The following is a 15537-nucleotide window of genomic DNA, read 5'->3' as shown; positions in this document are numbered from 1 at the left end:
TGACGAGGGAGAGACACAAGCTTATTTATAATAGGAGAGATCCAGGATGACCGAGAGAAATGAGGAGAAGAATTCACGTGGAGGAATAATGTAACGCAGTTTATATGTTCATGTGTATTCTAACTATACTCTAATATATTTACAAAAGACGATACTATTTATAACACGTAAAACACAGTACTTATAATACATAGACGAATATACAAGAAGATAAAAACATGTAAGAGATATTAAATACATAACAGCGAGTTGGGGACTTTTCAGTTGTTCGTGCGCATGAATTAGAGGGCACTATAAGTATCAATCTAATAATGAGTAATAATTTCACAGTAGTTTATTATTAATAAACTACTGTGCGATATACAAATATATGTTTCTTCATTTGAATATATTCATATTTCATTATAACTTCACCAAAAAGTAAAAGTGGATAGAAATATCTGAATGAGATTGAGTGATTTATTCTATATGTCGGAAACTTACATTACAAACGAACGAATCACCCATGCAACTGTTATAAGTCAGTTCGTTCACTAAAAAGAGACGTTCATAAGAAAAAATCGTTTGCAAACGACATAGCACTAATATTAGTAATACCAACATGCAGCGAGAATCATTCTTATAAAATAACGGTATTTAACATTATAAACATTATATTATTATAGTTAACACTATAAATGCGGATTGATTTTAATTAATCCTAATAAAAATTATGGACTCATACTTGCACTCACTAACATTATTTTGGGTGCTCAAAGTTGATATTTTTACTACATCAAATAAATAAATTCTAATCAATCTTGATTAAACTCCATAAAATGGCTTTAAGAATGAAAAAAAAGACTTAGCATATTAAACATATACATCGAATAGTTCACTATTTTCCTTAATATTAATGAAAAAAGAGTTTTCATTTCCATAAAGTTTGTTTATGCCAATAAAATGGCCAACATCAACAATGCTGACGTCACTTGAAAATGCTCTGTAGCTCGAGGATAATACACTTGTTGCTTAAAAGAAAGAAAAAAAAATGAGATTGTATTTTATATTATAAAAACCATAAACCTCTAATTAGTGTTGTGAGTCTTTATTTAAGCGAATAAATAAGGACTGAAGCAACATTATCTTTCATCATATAGGTTAAATTATTTATAACTGCTGTTTCATCAACACTATAAAAAAGTTATAATTTGTTTTAAAAAATGTGTATGCAATCTTTATCTAGCACATGAAGTCAGACAAAATGAAAGAGGGCCCTCAGTCTTATTATTACTTAATATTTATGTACTCAAATATCTAGTTGCTATTGCCACTTAATCTATTATAATTCAAAGGATCTGCCTTTCTAAATTTTACATCACACATTTTGGCAACTGTTTATTTCATTTTGAAAATATTTTAATGTACACTGATATAACATTTTTTATCTCATTCGTGTCTTTTTTTACATTTATGTGATCTTATTACTTTAAAAGATATATTTAACATAACAGTAGAGGCCCTGGAAATAAAAGAATGGATAGAAACGGCCCCTGTTGCAACTTGCAGATGGCTCCTCTGATATTCGTTTGTTATGTGACGTCATGGAGATGAAAACACTTGAAATAAAATGAATTCTCTCATGTGGTATTATTTCATCTGGCGGTCGATTTAATAAAATTAGGAACTGCTTTAGTTTAACACTTCTTGGTCCTGTTGTCGTTAGAACATATAAGAGAAGACGTTATTTTTTAATTATTATATTTATTGTCCATTGACTGTGCTGAACTCAGGACTATGAGCAAGAACGATACCGTTGATTTGGTCTCTTCTGATGAGGAGGATGAGGAGCGAAGGGAAAGGAGCCCAAATAGAACGGTTGAGCTAAGTACAAGTAGTAGTTCCTCTGAGGAAGGCCCAGATGAAGTTTCAGATGAGGAAGAGGATGAAAAGTTTGTGACTGGTATTTCAAGTCCCGGGAAAATCACAACTCCAGTTCCCGAATCTGGACCTGTCCAGGCCTCCTCCTATGTGACTAGCACTCCAGCTGCTCCAACCATGAGATTCAGTCCCAATGAAGAGGTATTCGAAGGGGCAGGGGAGAGTGAGGCTCCAGAAGAAGATATCCTCGATGAACTGACTGAAAAGCATCAACGCGGAGTGGCTTCACGTATCCTAGATAGTACTACGGACTCTACTATCGTTGAGAAAGGTAATCCATATTTCTGAATTCTTAAGAGTCCTTCACTTCTTTTCCATGATTCACAATAACTTTTTAATATTGTTGTGCAGGAGATTTAGACGAGACCTTAGAATCCAAGACAACTCTCCGCAATGCCAATGAGTCCATAAACGATCCTTCCAATGGAAATAATAAACGAAAAAGGATGACTGAAGACCCTATTATCTCAGAAAAAACCTCTGAAGTTTCACAAAATGCCAGTTTCTTCCAGAATGAGTCTCTTTTGAATGCATCGACCAAGCCCAACTTTGATTCATCAGATCTTAAAGGTATATATTACATATTATATTTGTAAGATGTTGCGCAAAATATTTGTTTAAACATCAAATTTGATAATAGTGTTAAGCATTCCAATATCATATAATATATATTTTTATCTTTAAATTTTAGATCGAAATTCGGAATTAAGTTCATTCATGTCCTCGAATAGGGAAGATGACGAGTTAAATGAGACAAATGAAAACTTGAGTCGTGCTATGGCTAATCCTAATAAACGTATTCGAAAGAGTGAAGTGGATGCTTTTCTACTTCCTAAAACATGTACTGTATTAAGAACGGATACTGCAATCGTGTATCTTGTTGGAACAGCGCATTTTTCCAGAGAGTCTCAAGAAGATGTTAGAAGAACGATTACAGTAGTTCAACCGGACGTTATCATGTTAGAGCTATGCAAGGCTCGTACTAATGTTTTTCAAATGGATGAAGAAACGATTTTAAAAGAAGTTCAGTCGATGGGAATGAGACAAGTCATTGACATAATTAAAAGAGATGGTGCTGTTCGTGGAACTCTTGCTCTTCTCCTTCAGAATTTAAGCGCATATTTAACTAAACAACTGGGAATGGCACCCGGTGGAGAGTTTAGAACTGCATGGAGAGAAGCAAAGAAAATACCAGGATGTTTAATTCATTTGGGAGATAGACCTATTGGTGTAACTTTGCAAAGAGCCATTGGTGCTTTGTCACTATGGCAAAAGATTCATTTAGGAATTCATTTACTTTGCACTAATGAAAGTTTTACAAAAGAAGATGTTGAAAAGTGTAAGGAGAAAGATTTGCTGGAGAGCATGTTGGAAGAAATGACGGGTAAGGATGTATATGGATCCGATTAAAGTCAAAAATTAATAACCTCTGCCGATTTACTTTAATTTCAGGAGAATTCCCTGCCCTAACCAAGGTATTTATTGATGAGAGAGACTTATTTTTAGCTCATTCCCTCAAGATTGCTGGAAGTCATAGTCTATTGCAGCATCGAAGGTTGAACACAATTTCTCCTCATAGTGATCCTCCACTTATCACTGGAGATGACCCTGCTGTTGTTGTTGGTGTCGTTGGATTGGGCCATATTGACGGAATTCTCAAAGTGTGGGACAAAGTAACACCAGAAGATGTTGCTAGAGTTATGAAGATTCCAATTCCAAGTGCTTCAGAAATCGTCGCCCGAAAAATTTTCAAATTTGGATTTTATTCTTTAGTAGCCTATGGAGCATATAGGCTCTTGCGTGGACCTATTTCCAAAATTGTTAAAAATTAATTTCACATTTGACATTTCCACTTCATAAGGACGACAGTAGACAACACTTGTTCTGGAAATCGCTATTTATATTTTCTCAATTGACCTCTCCATCCCCTCTTTCATTAATTTGTTAATTATTGATGCAAGGATTTAGGAATTCGACTCTAATGAATATCTTTAGGCACTTTTTCTTTTACGAAAAAAACTATTATTTGAATCTACATAAAATATACAACAGAGAAAAAAATATTATTATCTGCAAAAATGTTGGTCAACTGTATATAATATACATAAATATTTATACTTATTTATTTACGTGAACAAAAAAAATATCATAACACTTAAATAACTATTATTCAATATTATTGCTTGATTTATACATGATTATATCTATTAACCTTTATAATTAATATAATATCACATGAATGTCCTTAGTTATACGTATACCAATTTTAGCTCTTTTGCTAACGATTCACTAACTCCTACAGTCTAGCTGATCCTCTGGAAGAAGTAGTGGGAAATCTGGAAAGAATTTGAACGCGTCAAATTCCTTATCCAAGGTTTTCTCCTGGAATGCGTTGTTCTTAGGACGACATGGCTCACCTGAGATTTTCTTTGTAGCTGGGTTTTGCGTTTTTAAGCAATAACGCAGACATATATCTCCATATATGTGAAAATACTTGAAGCCTCCGCAACAGTAGCAGGGACCGGTGGTTGATAGAATCTCCCTTCGTCTGCATATCTGTTAAAAAAATAAAAATATTTGATATATGGGAATAGAATGCTGGATGATTAAATTTCTCATATTCATTTAATTAGTTAAAGAGTTCATTGCGTTTTTTGCTCATAATTCAAATAATTGTGGTTTATAAACTCGTCCGGATTGTGAATCAATCTGCAACTTTTTATAAGTATATGACGCCATTTTAAAATACAAATCTGTTGACTTATTCTTACCGAATCTAATATATTTGGGTTACTAATTGACTTGAGACATTTGTAGGAAAAACATAAAGACCCTGCGCCTAAAGATTCTCCTTGGTCCATGGTGGTAATTGAAGCAACTACAGTGAAGATGATAGTAATTAATGTGATTACAAACACACTTTGACTCCCTTGACTTAGCATGATTAATTGACAAGTGAATTTTGAATGAGCTACAATATAGCTCTTAAATAATAGTCATTCCTTCTGTAACATCAAGGGAAAACCAGTTTTTTAACTCACTGAAGTAGAATTATGATGGGATTTTCCTCGGGTGGGCCTGAGTGGTAATTTTCTATTAACTACGCACTGATGACTGGGCGGGTATCTATAAATGAGTCGTATCTATGAACATTGTTAACTGACAGGTCCAACTCTTTTTTTTTTTTGTTAATATTAATTATTTCAATATGTTCTTTCTTGAAAATGGTAAAATAAATATATAATTATTGAAGATTAACTTCATATATAATATATTCCAATATTATTGATATGGTAGAAGTAATTGTATTTTTGGTTATTATGAAGATTATATTTAGACATAATAAATATAAGCTATTAATTTATCAAATGAACGGATTATACAAACACTAACACTTTTCAATAATGGGTGAAGTTTCCACTCCGCAAATTAGTTTATATCTCTGTCACGTCTATATTAAATAAAAATTTACAATTTGTAAAATCAAACTGGAAATGGTCAGATTGTTGATATATTATGATTGTTTTGTGTTGGAATTGAGATTCCAATATTAGTAGAATAATTATAATTGAGCTAAGGGTTCTAGAATAATTTTCAAGAGCTTTTACAAATATGTATGTACATTTATAATAAAACATAAATAACAGAATTTTATCAATTCAATTGATGTATAAAATTATTTATATGCTATATATATATTTTTTTTTTCAATCGATCAATTACTATTAAGAAATCATATAAACATGCGTTAACATCTAATTATAATTTTCATATATTAGAAATATGTAAAAGCATGTAGTAGTTTTTTCAATCCATTCGAAGAATGTGTATTACATTTTCTTAACCACTAAATTAAGAATATTCAAACAAATTGGGCATAATGTACACCCTTGTAAATAAATTGAGTAATCTTTTAAACATTAAACATGCTTGAAAAAATGTAACCTGTACGGTAATTTTTGTAGTTAGAATTAATTATATTGAAATGGGAAATTCAGAAATATTTTGGACTATTAAAAAAATGAATTTAAATTATGTAATGTTTTATCTTATTAATGTCCGTTCAAATGGAAATAACTTTTATTTAACTTGGAATTTATTATTTTACACCGGTTTAAAAAAATTATAAATGAATTCTATGGATACGTTTTATGATTTATAATAATTTTTATACTACTAGTTACTAAAGAAGTAATATTATTACAAAATATATTACTAATACTGTATACTTCATAATTAATTTTAGAGTAATATTAAAATTTAAGGAGTTTTTGTAATTTAGTAACAATAAGTTATAATCAAACAAACATGCGTACAATAACAAAAATGATTGTACAATAAGAACTCAAAATATAAATTAAAAATTTTCATGGGGAGCATACATCTTTGAGCAATGTACATGCCTCTCTTTGTTACGTCTCTGTATCCTTATATTTTGCCCAGGGCAGGTCCCCAAGATCCATATGATGTAAAAAAAATGATAAATTTTGTCACTTCAATCATGGATTCTTAACTCTAGCACTGATTTTACCATAAGCCAAACTTTGTAGGAAAGTTAGTTAAGAATCATTATTGGCAAATCTTATTTTTATCATAAATATTTATAGCATTATCTAGATCTCCCAGTCTAAATAATATAAATTTTATAAGAGTTTTATTAGTGTTATATAATACGAATTGCTTGAAAATTATAACAGAAAAGATAAGTATTCTATATTATCATTTTTAATTCGCATTGTGCCGTAAACTAGGAAAAGGATCCGATGTAATGGGGTTAACGTCCTCGCCAAAAAAAAATGGTTTTTTTTTAACAAACCCCACAAGATTTTTTTATAGGCCTCTACCAGACGGTTCAGATATCGATTAATGGTAAAGGTAAAGTGCATGTTAAAGAACGAGCATGATTTTTTATGCATTGAACAAAAAGAAAATATATTTCTAAGCATATCGAAGATATAGTGACTCAAAATTTGCTCTACCAAACGGTCGAGCAGGAGGTTGATCTTTCCACGGCCCTAATGAGGTAAATACATACAATGGAAAACATCAATTGAAGTAACCTGTAATTTGTAAGTGTCAAAAAATAATTACTAGATGTAATTTCTCTGTATTGATGGACATTACGGAACACCATTTTTGAAACGTTTAATTAACATTATTATTATAAAATATTTATATTCTCTATATTTGAAAGTTTTAAGCCATATTTGAGGGAAATCCCTCAAGAGAGATGTCGCAATTTTATCGATATTTAGACCCCGTTTTTATGTAAATTTATTTTGCGTAATTATGCGTCATGTATTTTGTAAAACAATTTAATATTCATTAATATAGATAATGTATATTGTCTTCTTACGTCATATAATCTTGAAATATTTTCAAAAGGCTAATCTTATTCAATCTGATCATACTCTGACTTAATCATTAAAGAAGGTTCACCTTGAAATTTAAATATTTTCTTTCTGTTCGTTAGAGATTTACTACAAAAAGTTCATGACCAATATCGGTCCATCATATACAAAAAAAATAAAGGGAAGAAGATTTTGCTTTTATATTATATAATATTCCATTGACATAAATAATGAAATACCCTGTTCGTATACATAATGTTAGTGTTAGACCAGTGCCTTAGAAAAGGGCTATTTTAAGGCACTGTATTATACTACTACTATTGTTAGTTATTAGTAATAACTAACAATAGTAGTAGTATAATAACTTATTACTTATTACATTGAATTCTATGGTTATTACTAAGGTGAATTAACCAATAGGAAGGCACGACGTCAAAGTGCCTCTTCTACTCTAAGTCTGTATAAACTACTGGACAACATTTGTCTTAAACAACTTACAACCTCAACGACATCTTTGCAATAATATATATCTTGATAAATTCGTTCAAATCAAGTAATATAAATTTATAAAATTATTACCTTCTTGACCTATTTCGTTGTTTCGTAGGTTTTATGGAATAAGATGCGTATATTAAATAGAAAAATACAATATTGTGATACATCCCATTTTAAATGTGAAATGTTATAGAAGAATTATGTAGTAAAAAAACCCATTTTTTCTTAATTTGAAAAGCAACGAAAGTCTTTAAGTATTATACTATGAAGTTTAATTAAATAAATAATAATTACTTTTTTATTTTTACTTATTTAAGAGGTTGTGTGCTTTATTTAATTCTTGTTCAGAGTATACTTGTAAGTGAAGTTTTTCTTTATTTTTTTTTATTAAATATGATGTTATAAAGTTATGCTATTTCACCGTCTAATGTCAATTCGGCTGTTAAGTGGGCGCATCTTCGTTTTCGGTATTTTAACTCAATAGGAGTCAAGTGTTTACCTACCTTGCGAATTCAGAATTCCTATTCATCCAAAATGAAATAAAATTGAGTGAATGATTGACAGTTGAACGTGGAATTGTCATTCAGTTGAGACATGAGGCGTGCTCGATTAAAAATCACTCCGAATCTCAAGAACTTGAGTCGAAATAAAGCAAGCATTGCGCTTGAAGGAGTTCCCTTGGAAGTACACAACCCTGCGGCTCCGAAAGAAATACAGCCATTAGTAGTAGAGGAAGAAAGGAGTTCCGCTCCTGAGGAGACGCTTCCCTCTCCTCCACCTCCATCATCATCCTTTTCTTCGTTTCCAACATCTCGGGAAGAAAATCAGGAAGAAAAAACTTATTCCGAGAAGGAGAATGATGAACGAGAAGTCCAAGAGTCTTCAGAGCAACTCCGCTCCAAAAAAGCGGGTTTCCCAAAGTCTAAATTCATACCCAACTTGAGTCCAAGTCGGAAAAGAACAATCAGTTCAAGCTCCAATGGTTCATCATGTCGAACAAGAACTATTTCGAGTACATTCATTTCGGATTTACCCATAGAAATCCCTGTTTTTGATCAACGCAAAGCAGATCACAAAAAAAGATTCAATAAAGGTGTTCCAGAACGGTCCAAAATGACAGTTTTTGATTTTATTTTTCATAACCCTTCGGAAGGCTCCAGAATGAACTCCCAGACTCAATGTTCTGTGCCGGAAATTGTTGAAGAAATTACAAGGGATGAAGATAATCCAAGTCCGATTAGAAATTCATTGTCTGATAAAGAGGATGAGCCTGTTGAAGAGGATCAACACATGCCTGTTCCTCAAGTTAAGATTGGTCCTGATGGGCAAATTGTTTTGGATGAGGATTCGACTTTCATTGAAACAACAGCAACAAAAAAGGCCAAAGAAGATCTCTTAAAAACATCGTTAGTCTATGAAAATCAATCAACCAACTATGGAACATGGGCCAAGAAACGAAAGAATTCAGAATGGGGCGAAAAGGAAACAGTTCGGTGGGTTATTATTATTATTTTTTGTTTTAATCTTTTAAAACCTTCATAATGGTTTTTTTTATAGATTTTATAAGGCTTTGAGCATATTTGGAACGGACTTCTCTATGATGGCATCTATATTTAAAAAAAGAGACCGCTATGACCTAAAAATGAAATTTAAAAAAGAGGAACGTGGAAATCGTAATTTAGTGGATCGTTGTTTGAGTCAAAGTGGACAATTTGATTTATCTACTATTGGTTCTGAAAGTGAAGAAGAACAAGTTGTGCTCACCAATGGGAAAAAGAAAGGGCCATCTCGTAAACGTTCCGCAGATAAGAAATCTGACAATACGAAATCAAAGAAAAAACGTAGAACATCTAAAACCCTCAGACGAAGTAGAGGTTATTACTCTTCATCCCCTTCCTCTGAGAATGAGGAAGAAAATACCCAAAATGATATTTCATGGGTTCAAAATGCTAGTCCTACTCCTGTTCCTAGTGTGGAAAGAAAAAACAATGTTTCAAATTCAGAAAGTTCGATCCTTGAACAATCTGACAAAGATAATACATTCCCACCAGGATTGTTAGCTGCAAATCCAGGTCTTGCTAACGCAACCTCAGGATCTTTAGTTGTTGTAGCTGCATCTCCTTCGCCTGCTAATACGAACCTTCATGTCTACATGGTTGCCAATGATAAAAGTGACAATTCCAAATCAACTGGAAGAGTTAGGACTTTATCTTCCTCAGGTACCATGGAGACTCCATCTCCAAGACAAGTATCAAAAAACGATGATAAAAGAACGTAGCATGACTGCTACAGGTCTTAAGTTTTTATTTTCAGTCGTTAAATTTAATTATAATTTCAAAATCACGAGCTTATTCGTGCTTATAAGTACAATACCAGTCTCTGGACAGTATGAAATATTTTTATTTTTCAAACCTGTTGTAATTCAGATAATAAAATGTGTTACTTCTAATGTAATATACTATAAAACTTTTCAAATTTACTATAATTCAAACTATTTGCTCTTGGCTTAAATTAATTAAAAAATTATTCCTTTAATGGTGCATACCTCTCTTGTATATTATACATCCTTAATGAATGAATCCTGAATTTATTTGATATAGTTAGCATTTTTAATTATTCATTTAGTTATGATATAGGTTTATTCTAATTTTGATATTACATTACGTAACAAATTTCATGTCTATGAATTAAAATAATGGTAAGATGTGTTTTTATCGATCTGTTTCTAAAAATATTATGTACTTTTCAGTTATCAAGATAATGTACCTTATAATAATTTAATTGTGTATACTAGTGTTATAATTTCTAATTAATAAATTTATCACAAATTTATATATCAAATCCGTATAAATGATTATCTCGACATCCAAAAACTAATCTTTTATCAAAAATTATGGGAGACGAGAATATTTGACCATTGACAGGAAGCATGACATCAAGGGATACCTCCTTGGATTCAACAACAACAAAGCGACCATCTATTGAAATACCTACGAGTTTTTGAGGCCCAAAAAAATATGGTGTTGAATAAATTGGGTGTCCTAAATCAATCTTTGCAGTCAAATCAAACTTAGTTTCACAGATGTACCCTATATATAAGTGATGATCATGTGAACCGAAAGCAATTGTATTTCCTTGAAGAGCTATTGATGAAAAAATAGAGTTCTCTGCAGAAAATGTCCACATGATTTTAGAGCTGTCACAATTAATTCCGTACAGAATACCGTTTGCGCCTCCAAATATAAACAACTCTGTAGTGCCGATCCTGAGCGTCACTCCTGAAGAAAATATTGGAGTACCGAGTTTAACTCTCCAAGTCTCCTCACCAGAGAAGGTATTCAATTTAAGAGCAAATCCATTCAGGGACGCAACATATCCATATCCATCTGTAACGGCTGGGGACGTTAGTATACATGAGTTTACAAAATTTGTCTTCCAACATAGGGTGCCAGTATCACGATGAAGCGAATATACAAAATAATCATAGGAGCCAAATATCACTAGCTCATCTATGATAATAGGTGATGATTTTATCATTCCGGATGTAGAATAAGACCATGCAATGGCTCCGGATTGTTTTTCTATCGAATATAGTGCGTGATTATAACATCCCACGATGACGAATCTTGATGATGCAATGGCCGAAGACTCAATTCGATCCGGCAACTTGATACTCCACTTGACTACACCTCTAGCAACACAGCACGACAAAAAAATTCCAGAGTGAGATCCTACATACGCTAAACAATCATCCACTACCAATACACTTGCATCAATGCATTTCTCTAAATCTATTTTCCATGCTAAATTTATCGACTTAATTGAAGATACATTTGATAAAGCAGTAGAAAATCCTCTTCTTCGATAGCTGGGTTGCGTTTCTACTATTTTTGATTTATGTTCCAAGACATTCATTTGTCTTTTAGAGGGTACCATCATTATAATGGGACCTTTTAAAGCTGTAACAAGATCACTAAATGATTGATTCAAAACAATTTCAATAAAGATATCAGGATCAACACCAAGTTCTTCCAAAAACGCAAGAGAACAATGAGAGTCTCCTCCATCCAAAATAAAGTTGTTGGTATCTTTTGGTAGAATACCAGTGTACTTATTCCAAAGGTCCTCAACGTCTTCCTTCAAAATGTTATTCTTTGCTTCTTTCCTCTTGGTATGAAATGAGGGTCTAAGTTGATCTTTATTCACTTTTCCATTGGCATTAAATGGGATTTTACCAACCTTAATAATCTTTGACGGCATAATAAAAGAAGAAAAATCCGCCATAGTCAGTATTTTAGAAGATACAACATTTTCTAACTCGTTAACACAGTATAAAGTTAATGCATTTTCATAAAAATCCAGATGAAATAACGTTGAAGGAAGTATGAATTTTAGACGTCTTTCCATTTCCAGTAGGTTTGTTCTTTTCCCGTTTATTTTAACAATATTAGAATCATGGTTGCGTCCATTGAAATATAGATATCCTTTCGCATAATAGCCTAAAATGTTGAATATTGACTTTTCAATCCAAAAATAAGAATATGCAACTACATACGTACCGATATCTCCAGTTTCAAATGCATCATAGATGACACAACTTTCCCCTCTAAAACACCTTCTTATTTGACTGGAAACCACTATTCTTCCTTCAATTTTATCCCCAACCACTCGATCACTCTTATCATCGACAAGGTAGACATCAGTGTTGGAAATTAAATTTGATCCCACATGTAGAATAGGTATGTCTAAAATCGACTCAATCTTCACCATGGACTGCCAACAAGACATCTCTGTGACTCCGAATACATTATAGTAAACGGAATGAGGGGGAATGGAACTAAGGCTAGGAAATTGTTCCCCACCCAAAACAAATGTAATTTTTTTGGATGTATCTTTCAACAAATCGAAAGATATGGAATTATACAAAGTGGGAGTCATTTGAAGAAGAATGTGAGATGAGGTAATGTCCATTATATACTTTACGTACACCTACAAAAATAGATTTAACAATTACATAATAACAATGATCAATACGAAGAAATATTACTACTACCTTAGAACGGATTCTCACGTTGGAAGTACTCAAAAATATGGGTAGACCTTTGGCTACACTAAAAAGTATATCGACATAAAATGGATCAAATATTGGAGGGGATGATACAACAACAGCGGATACACTATCAAAACAATTTATAAAGTCTTTGACATTGGAATCCACGCTTGAGTGAGAAGCATAAACTACTTTTTTAGTAGATGTAGTACCAGAAGTTGTTATGGCATATAGTATAGGCTCACTTTTGTTCAATTGATTAAAACTTTGGAGAAGAATTGGATTAGAACAATGTATTTGGTATAAAAAAATGTTTTTTTCAAAGATTATTTTTTTTTTTACAATTGAAATATTTTTTGGAATGTAAAGTAGACTCCGAGAATCCCCAAGAATTGCAGTAATGGGGAATTGAGACAGAGATTCCTCTGACAAGATATTCATTGTATAAAAAGGGATTGAGCATTGTTTACATGCGGTTATAGCGGGAACAATGTAAGGGAAATATGCAAAGTTTGGGTGGAATGCTAACGCAACGAGTCCTTGGTATTTTTGTGAAATGAAGTGGGAACACAGAGCTTTTAGACAGGCATTAGCCTCGCCCACAGAAATCAACGCTCCATTAGATAAATATATTGGGGATTTAAAATGCATGATTTAGAGTGCTAGGGGATTAGCATGAATTGTGACTTTATTAAGCCTGACATCATGGAGGGGTCTATATTTGGCAGAGACAGGTACTTTTTCTAATGCATCTAAAACATCAAATCCATGAATAACTTTACCAAAAACCGTATATTTGAGATCTAATGAAGGTTGTGCATCATATGTAATAAAGAATTGACTTCCATTTGTATTGGGAGACCCGGAATTAGCCATGGAGAGAGTGCCACGGGCTTTGTGCTTGAGAGAGTCTTTTATTTCATCACTCAACGTTCTTCCCCCATAAATGGACTCGCCACCTTTTCCTGTTCCAGAAGGATCACCCGTTTGGACCATAAATCCCTTTATGTTTCTATGCCAAAGACATCCCTCATAATAGCCACTTCCAGCAAGGGCCAGAAAGTTTTCAGAGGTTTTTGGACACTGCTCACAAAATATTTCACACTTGATATCCCCCAAATCCGTATGGAGAGTCAAAGACATTTCACCTTCATGCAAGTGTCAGTGAAGTAGCTAACAATTAATAAGGAATCTGGAATTCAAATGACAGACAGTGACTAATGAGTCAACGCAGTTTACTAGTGTATGTTTTACAGCTTTAAAAAAATGAATTTGATGATCGAGCACAAAAATCAAATGGAATAGTCAACAAATAAATCTACGTCATAGATAGATCTACTCAATTTTGTAAAAACCAATATGTAGTGAGACCCAAAAGATGTCCTTGTATAGAGACAGGCAGCAAGGAAATTCTACTCTTGTGGGGGGTTTTTTTCATTATCAAGAGAAGAAGGAAAATTTAATGACGTCAGTGCTGATACACATATCCAATGAGTTCTAATACTATCTGGAGGAGACAAGCTCCAATCATGCAACCTTTTGTGGTGATGAATATTAAAATATAATATTTTTAAGTCATAGTTTGTCGTTGTTGTAGATTTATATAAACAAAGCAATAAAGGCAGTAGAGTGACTTAGGGGCCCAAACAAGTTTCTTTTGAAAATGAATTATTTGGGAAATCATATTTCCACTTTTTTTTTTTCAAAAATGTTTTGAGATACATTCCTTCACATATATGACTTATTGAAAATCTCAACTCATCCCGTTTTTTTCTCCCAAAAACCTATATTTGACATTACATATATTAAAAACCTTTCTAAATATGTACAAAAAAATCACTATATCATCAAAGACTCTTTTTTTTTTTTTTTATAAATTAAAGCGTTGATTGTAGATTCATGGAAAACTTTATCTACATGCTATACAAATGTTTTTTCCATATTTGATGTATGAAGAGATTTATAAGTCAATTTGTTAGCAAATCTTAAGTTTTCATTGATTTCGTTGTTATATAAATCTTCCATATCAGTATAATTCGGATTTCCTATTAAGTTGGACAACTGATAGTCTTCAACTTGTCAAAATTATTCTGGCAATCTTTAAAATTATGTACCATATCAAAAAAAGGATATGTTCTTTAGTTGGAATTTATTGGATTCCATATTGAAGTCGAAAGATATCCATTACACATATAATCAACAAACATTGCTCTGTTAATTGGATGATTGTCAAATGACATGCTTATGACATAGAAAACTAAATCATCCAACATTTTTAAAGTTTTAATAATTATGTTATATTAATAAGATGCTGACAACTTATTGATTTTGATGAGGGCAACTACATCCTTGTATCAAGATGTTAACGAAGAAATCATTAATGTTAAAACTGTTTTGCATACATTCCCATCAACTTCTCCAGAGCATTTTCCACTTGCAAACTTGAATCTTTGACTTGTATAAACTATAATTTAAAAAAAAAATAATAATCTTCATAAGTTTACAAAATTACTTAACTTCATCTGTCATCAAATGACGTTGGAAGCTGGATAGTTCTTTTATTCTTTGTTTTAAGTAAATTTTACTATAAACATTTATTCCACATTCTATACTTAAAAAGCTAGTTATTCTCCTCAGATAGTTACTACCTAGGTTAATAGAAATACTATTATTTTATTGTATTTCTATTAACCTTGGTTACTATGAGGTAGCAATAGGAAT

General features: G+C 32.1%; 4 protein-coding genes and 1 long non-coding RNA gene across 6 annotated transcripts; 2 read left to right on the top strand and 3 right to left on the bottom strand.

Moving 5' to 3' along the window:
* Window positions 1–81: 81 nt before the first annotated feature.
* LOC121121095 (traB domain-containing protein) lies at window positions 82–4168 on the top strand. 2 transcript variants are annotated; one of them, XM_040715975.2, is made up of 5 exons: window positions 82–220; window positions 1494–2191; window positions 2272–2490; window positions 2612–3304; window positions 3373–4168. In XM_040715975.2, exons 2-5 carry the CDS (start codon window positions 1777–1779, stop codon window positions 3750–3752), a joined length of 1707 nt encoding a protein of 568 aa, XP_040571909.1. In that variant the 5' UTR covers window positions 82–220; window positions 1494–1776; the 3' UTR covers window positions 3753–4168. The 2 variants fall into 2 exon arrangements, with proteins under 2 accessions (XP_040571909.1, XP_071745729.1); XM_071889628.1 differs by having other exon boundaries at window positions 87–220; window positions 1476–2191.
* Window positions 4000–5029, bottom strand: LOC121121096 (uncharacterized). Its single transcript, XR_011780946.1, has 2 exons — window positions 4692–5029; window positions 4000–4476 (listed from the first exon to the last, which is right to left on the bottom strand). It is a non-coding gene; the product is annotated as an uncharacterized lncRNA (long non-coding RNA).
* A 2637-nt stretch (window positions 5030–7666) lies between these two features.
* Bdp1 (transcription factor TFIIIB component B'' homolog Bdp1) lies at window positions 7667–10607 on the top strand. Its single transcript, XM_040715895.2, has 2 exons — window positions 7667–9259; window positions 9324–10607. The coding sequence occupies exons 1-2, from the start codon at window positions 8361–8363 to the stop codon at window positions 10042–10044; spliced, it is 1620 nt and encodes a 539-aa protein (XP_040571829.1). The 5' UTR covers window positions 7667–8360; the 3' UTR covers window positions 10045–10607.
* On the bottom strand, window positions 10387–13467 carry Aasdh (Aminoadipate-semialdehyde dehydrogenase). The gene is made up of 3 exons (XM_040715894.1): window positions 12820–13467; window positions 12326–12755; window positions 10387–12265 (listed from the first exon to the last, which is right to left on the bottom strand). Exons 1-3 carry the CDS (start codon window positions 13465–13467, stop codon window positions 10596–10598), a joined length of 2748 nt encoding a protein of 915 aa, XP_040571828.1. The 3' UTR covers window positions 10387–10595.
* Window positions 13113–13959, bottom strand: LOC121121034 (uncharacterized). The gene has a single exon (XM_040715896.2). It carries the CDS (start codon window positions 13957–13959, stop codon window positions 13471–13473), a length of 489 nt encoding a protein of 162 aa, XP_040571830.1. The 3' UTR covers window positions 13113–13470.
* Window positions 13960–15537: the final 1578 nt, after the last annotated feature.

This window comes from Lepeophtheirus salmonis, chromosome 6 (assembly GCF_016086655.4).
Source record: "Lepeophtheirus salmonis chromosome 6, UVic_Lsal_1.4, whole genome shotgun sequence".
Classification (NCBI taxonomy): domain Eukaryota; kingdom Metazoa; phylum Arthropoda; class Copepoda; order Siphonostomatoida; family Caligidae; genus Lepeophtheirus; species Lepeophtheirus salmonis.
This window is presented reverse-complemented; position numbering and strand designations above follow the sequence as displayed.

Bases quoted from the DNA above. Each gene is read 5' to 3' on its own strand.
- LOC121121095 (XM_040715975.2), top strand. From the start codon at position 1,777: ATGAGCAAGAACGATACCGTTGATTTGGTCTCTTCTGATGAGGAGGAT. The intron at 2,491-2,611 runs GTATATATTACA...TTTAAATTTTAG, and splicing joins TGATTCATCAGATCTTAAAG to ATCGAAATTCGGAATTAAGT. The intron at 3,305-3,372 runs GTAAGGATGTAT...CTTTAATTTCAG, and splicing joins CATGTTGGAAGAAATGACGG to GAGAATTCCCTGCCCTAACC.
- Bdp1 (XM_040715895.2), top strand. From the start codon at position 8,361: ATGAGGCGTGCTCGATTAAAAATCACTCCGAATCTCAAGAACTTGAGT. The intron at 9,260-9,323 runs GTGGGTTATTAT...TTTTTTTTATAG, and splicing joins GGCGAAAAGGAAACAGTTCG to ATTTTATAAGGCTTTGAGCA.
- Aasdh (XM_040715894.1), bottom strand. From the start codon at position 13,467: ATGCATTTTAAATCCCCAATATATTTATCTAATGGAGCGTTGATTTCT. The intron at 12,756-12,819 runs GTAGTAGTAATA...CTATTTTTGTAG, and splicing joins ACGTGAGAATCCGTTCTAAG to GTGTACGTAAAGTATATAAT. The intron at 12,266-12,325 runs GTACGTATGTAG...TCAACATTTTAG, and splicing joins ATTTGAAACTGGAGATATCG to GCTATTATGCGAAAGGATAT.
- LOC121121034 (XM_040715896.2), bottom strand. From the start codon at position 13,959: ATGTCTTTGACTCTCCATACGGATTTGGGGGATATCAAGTGTGAAATA.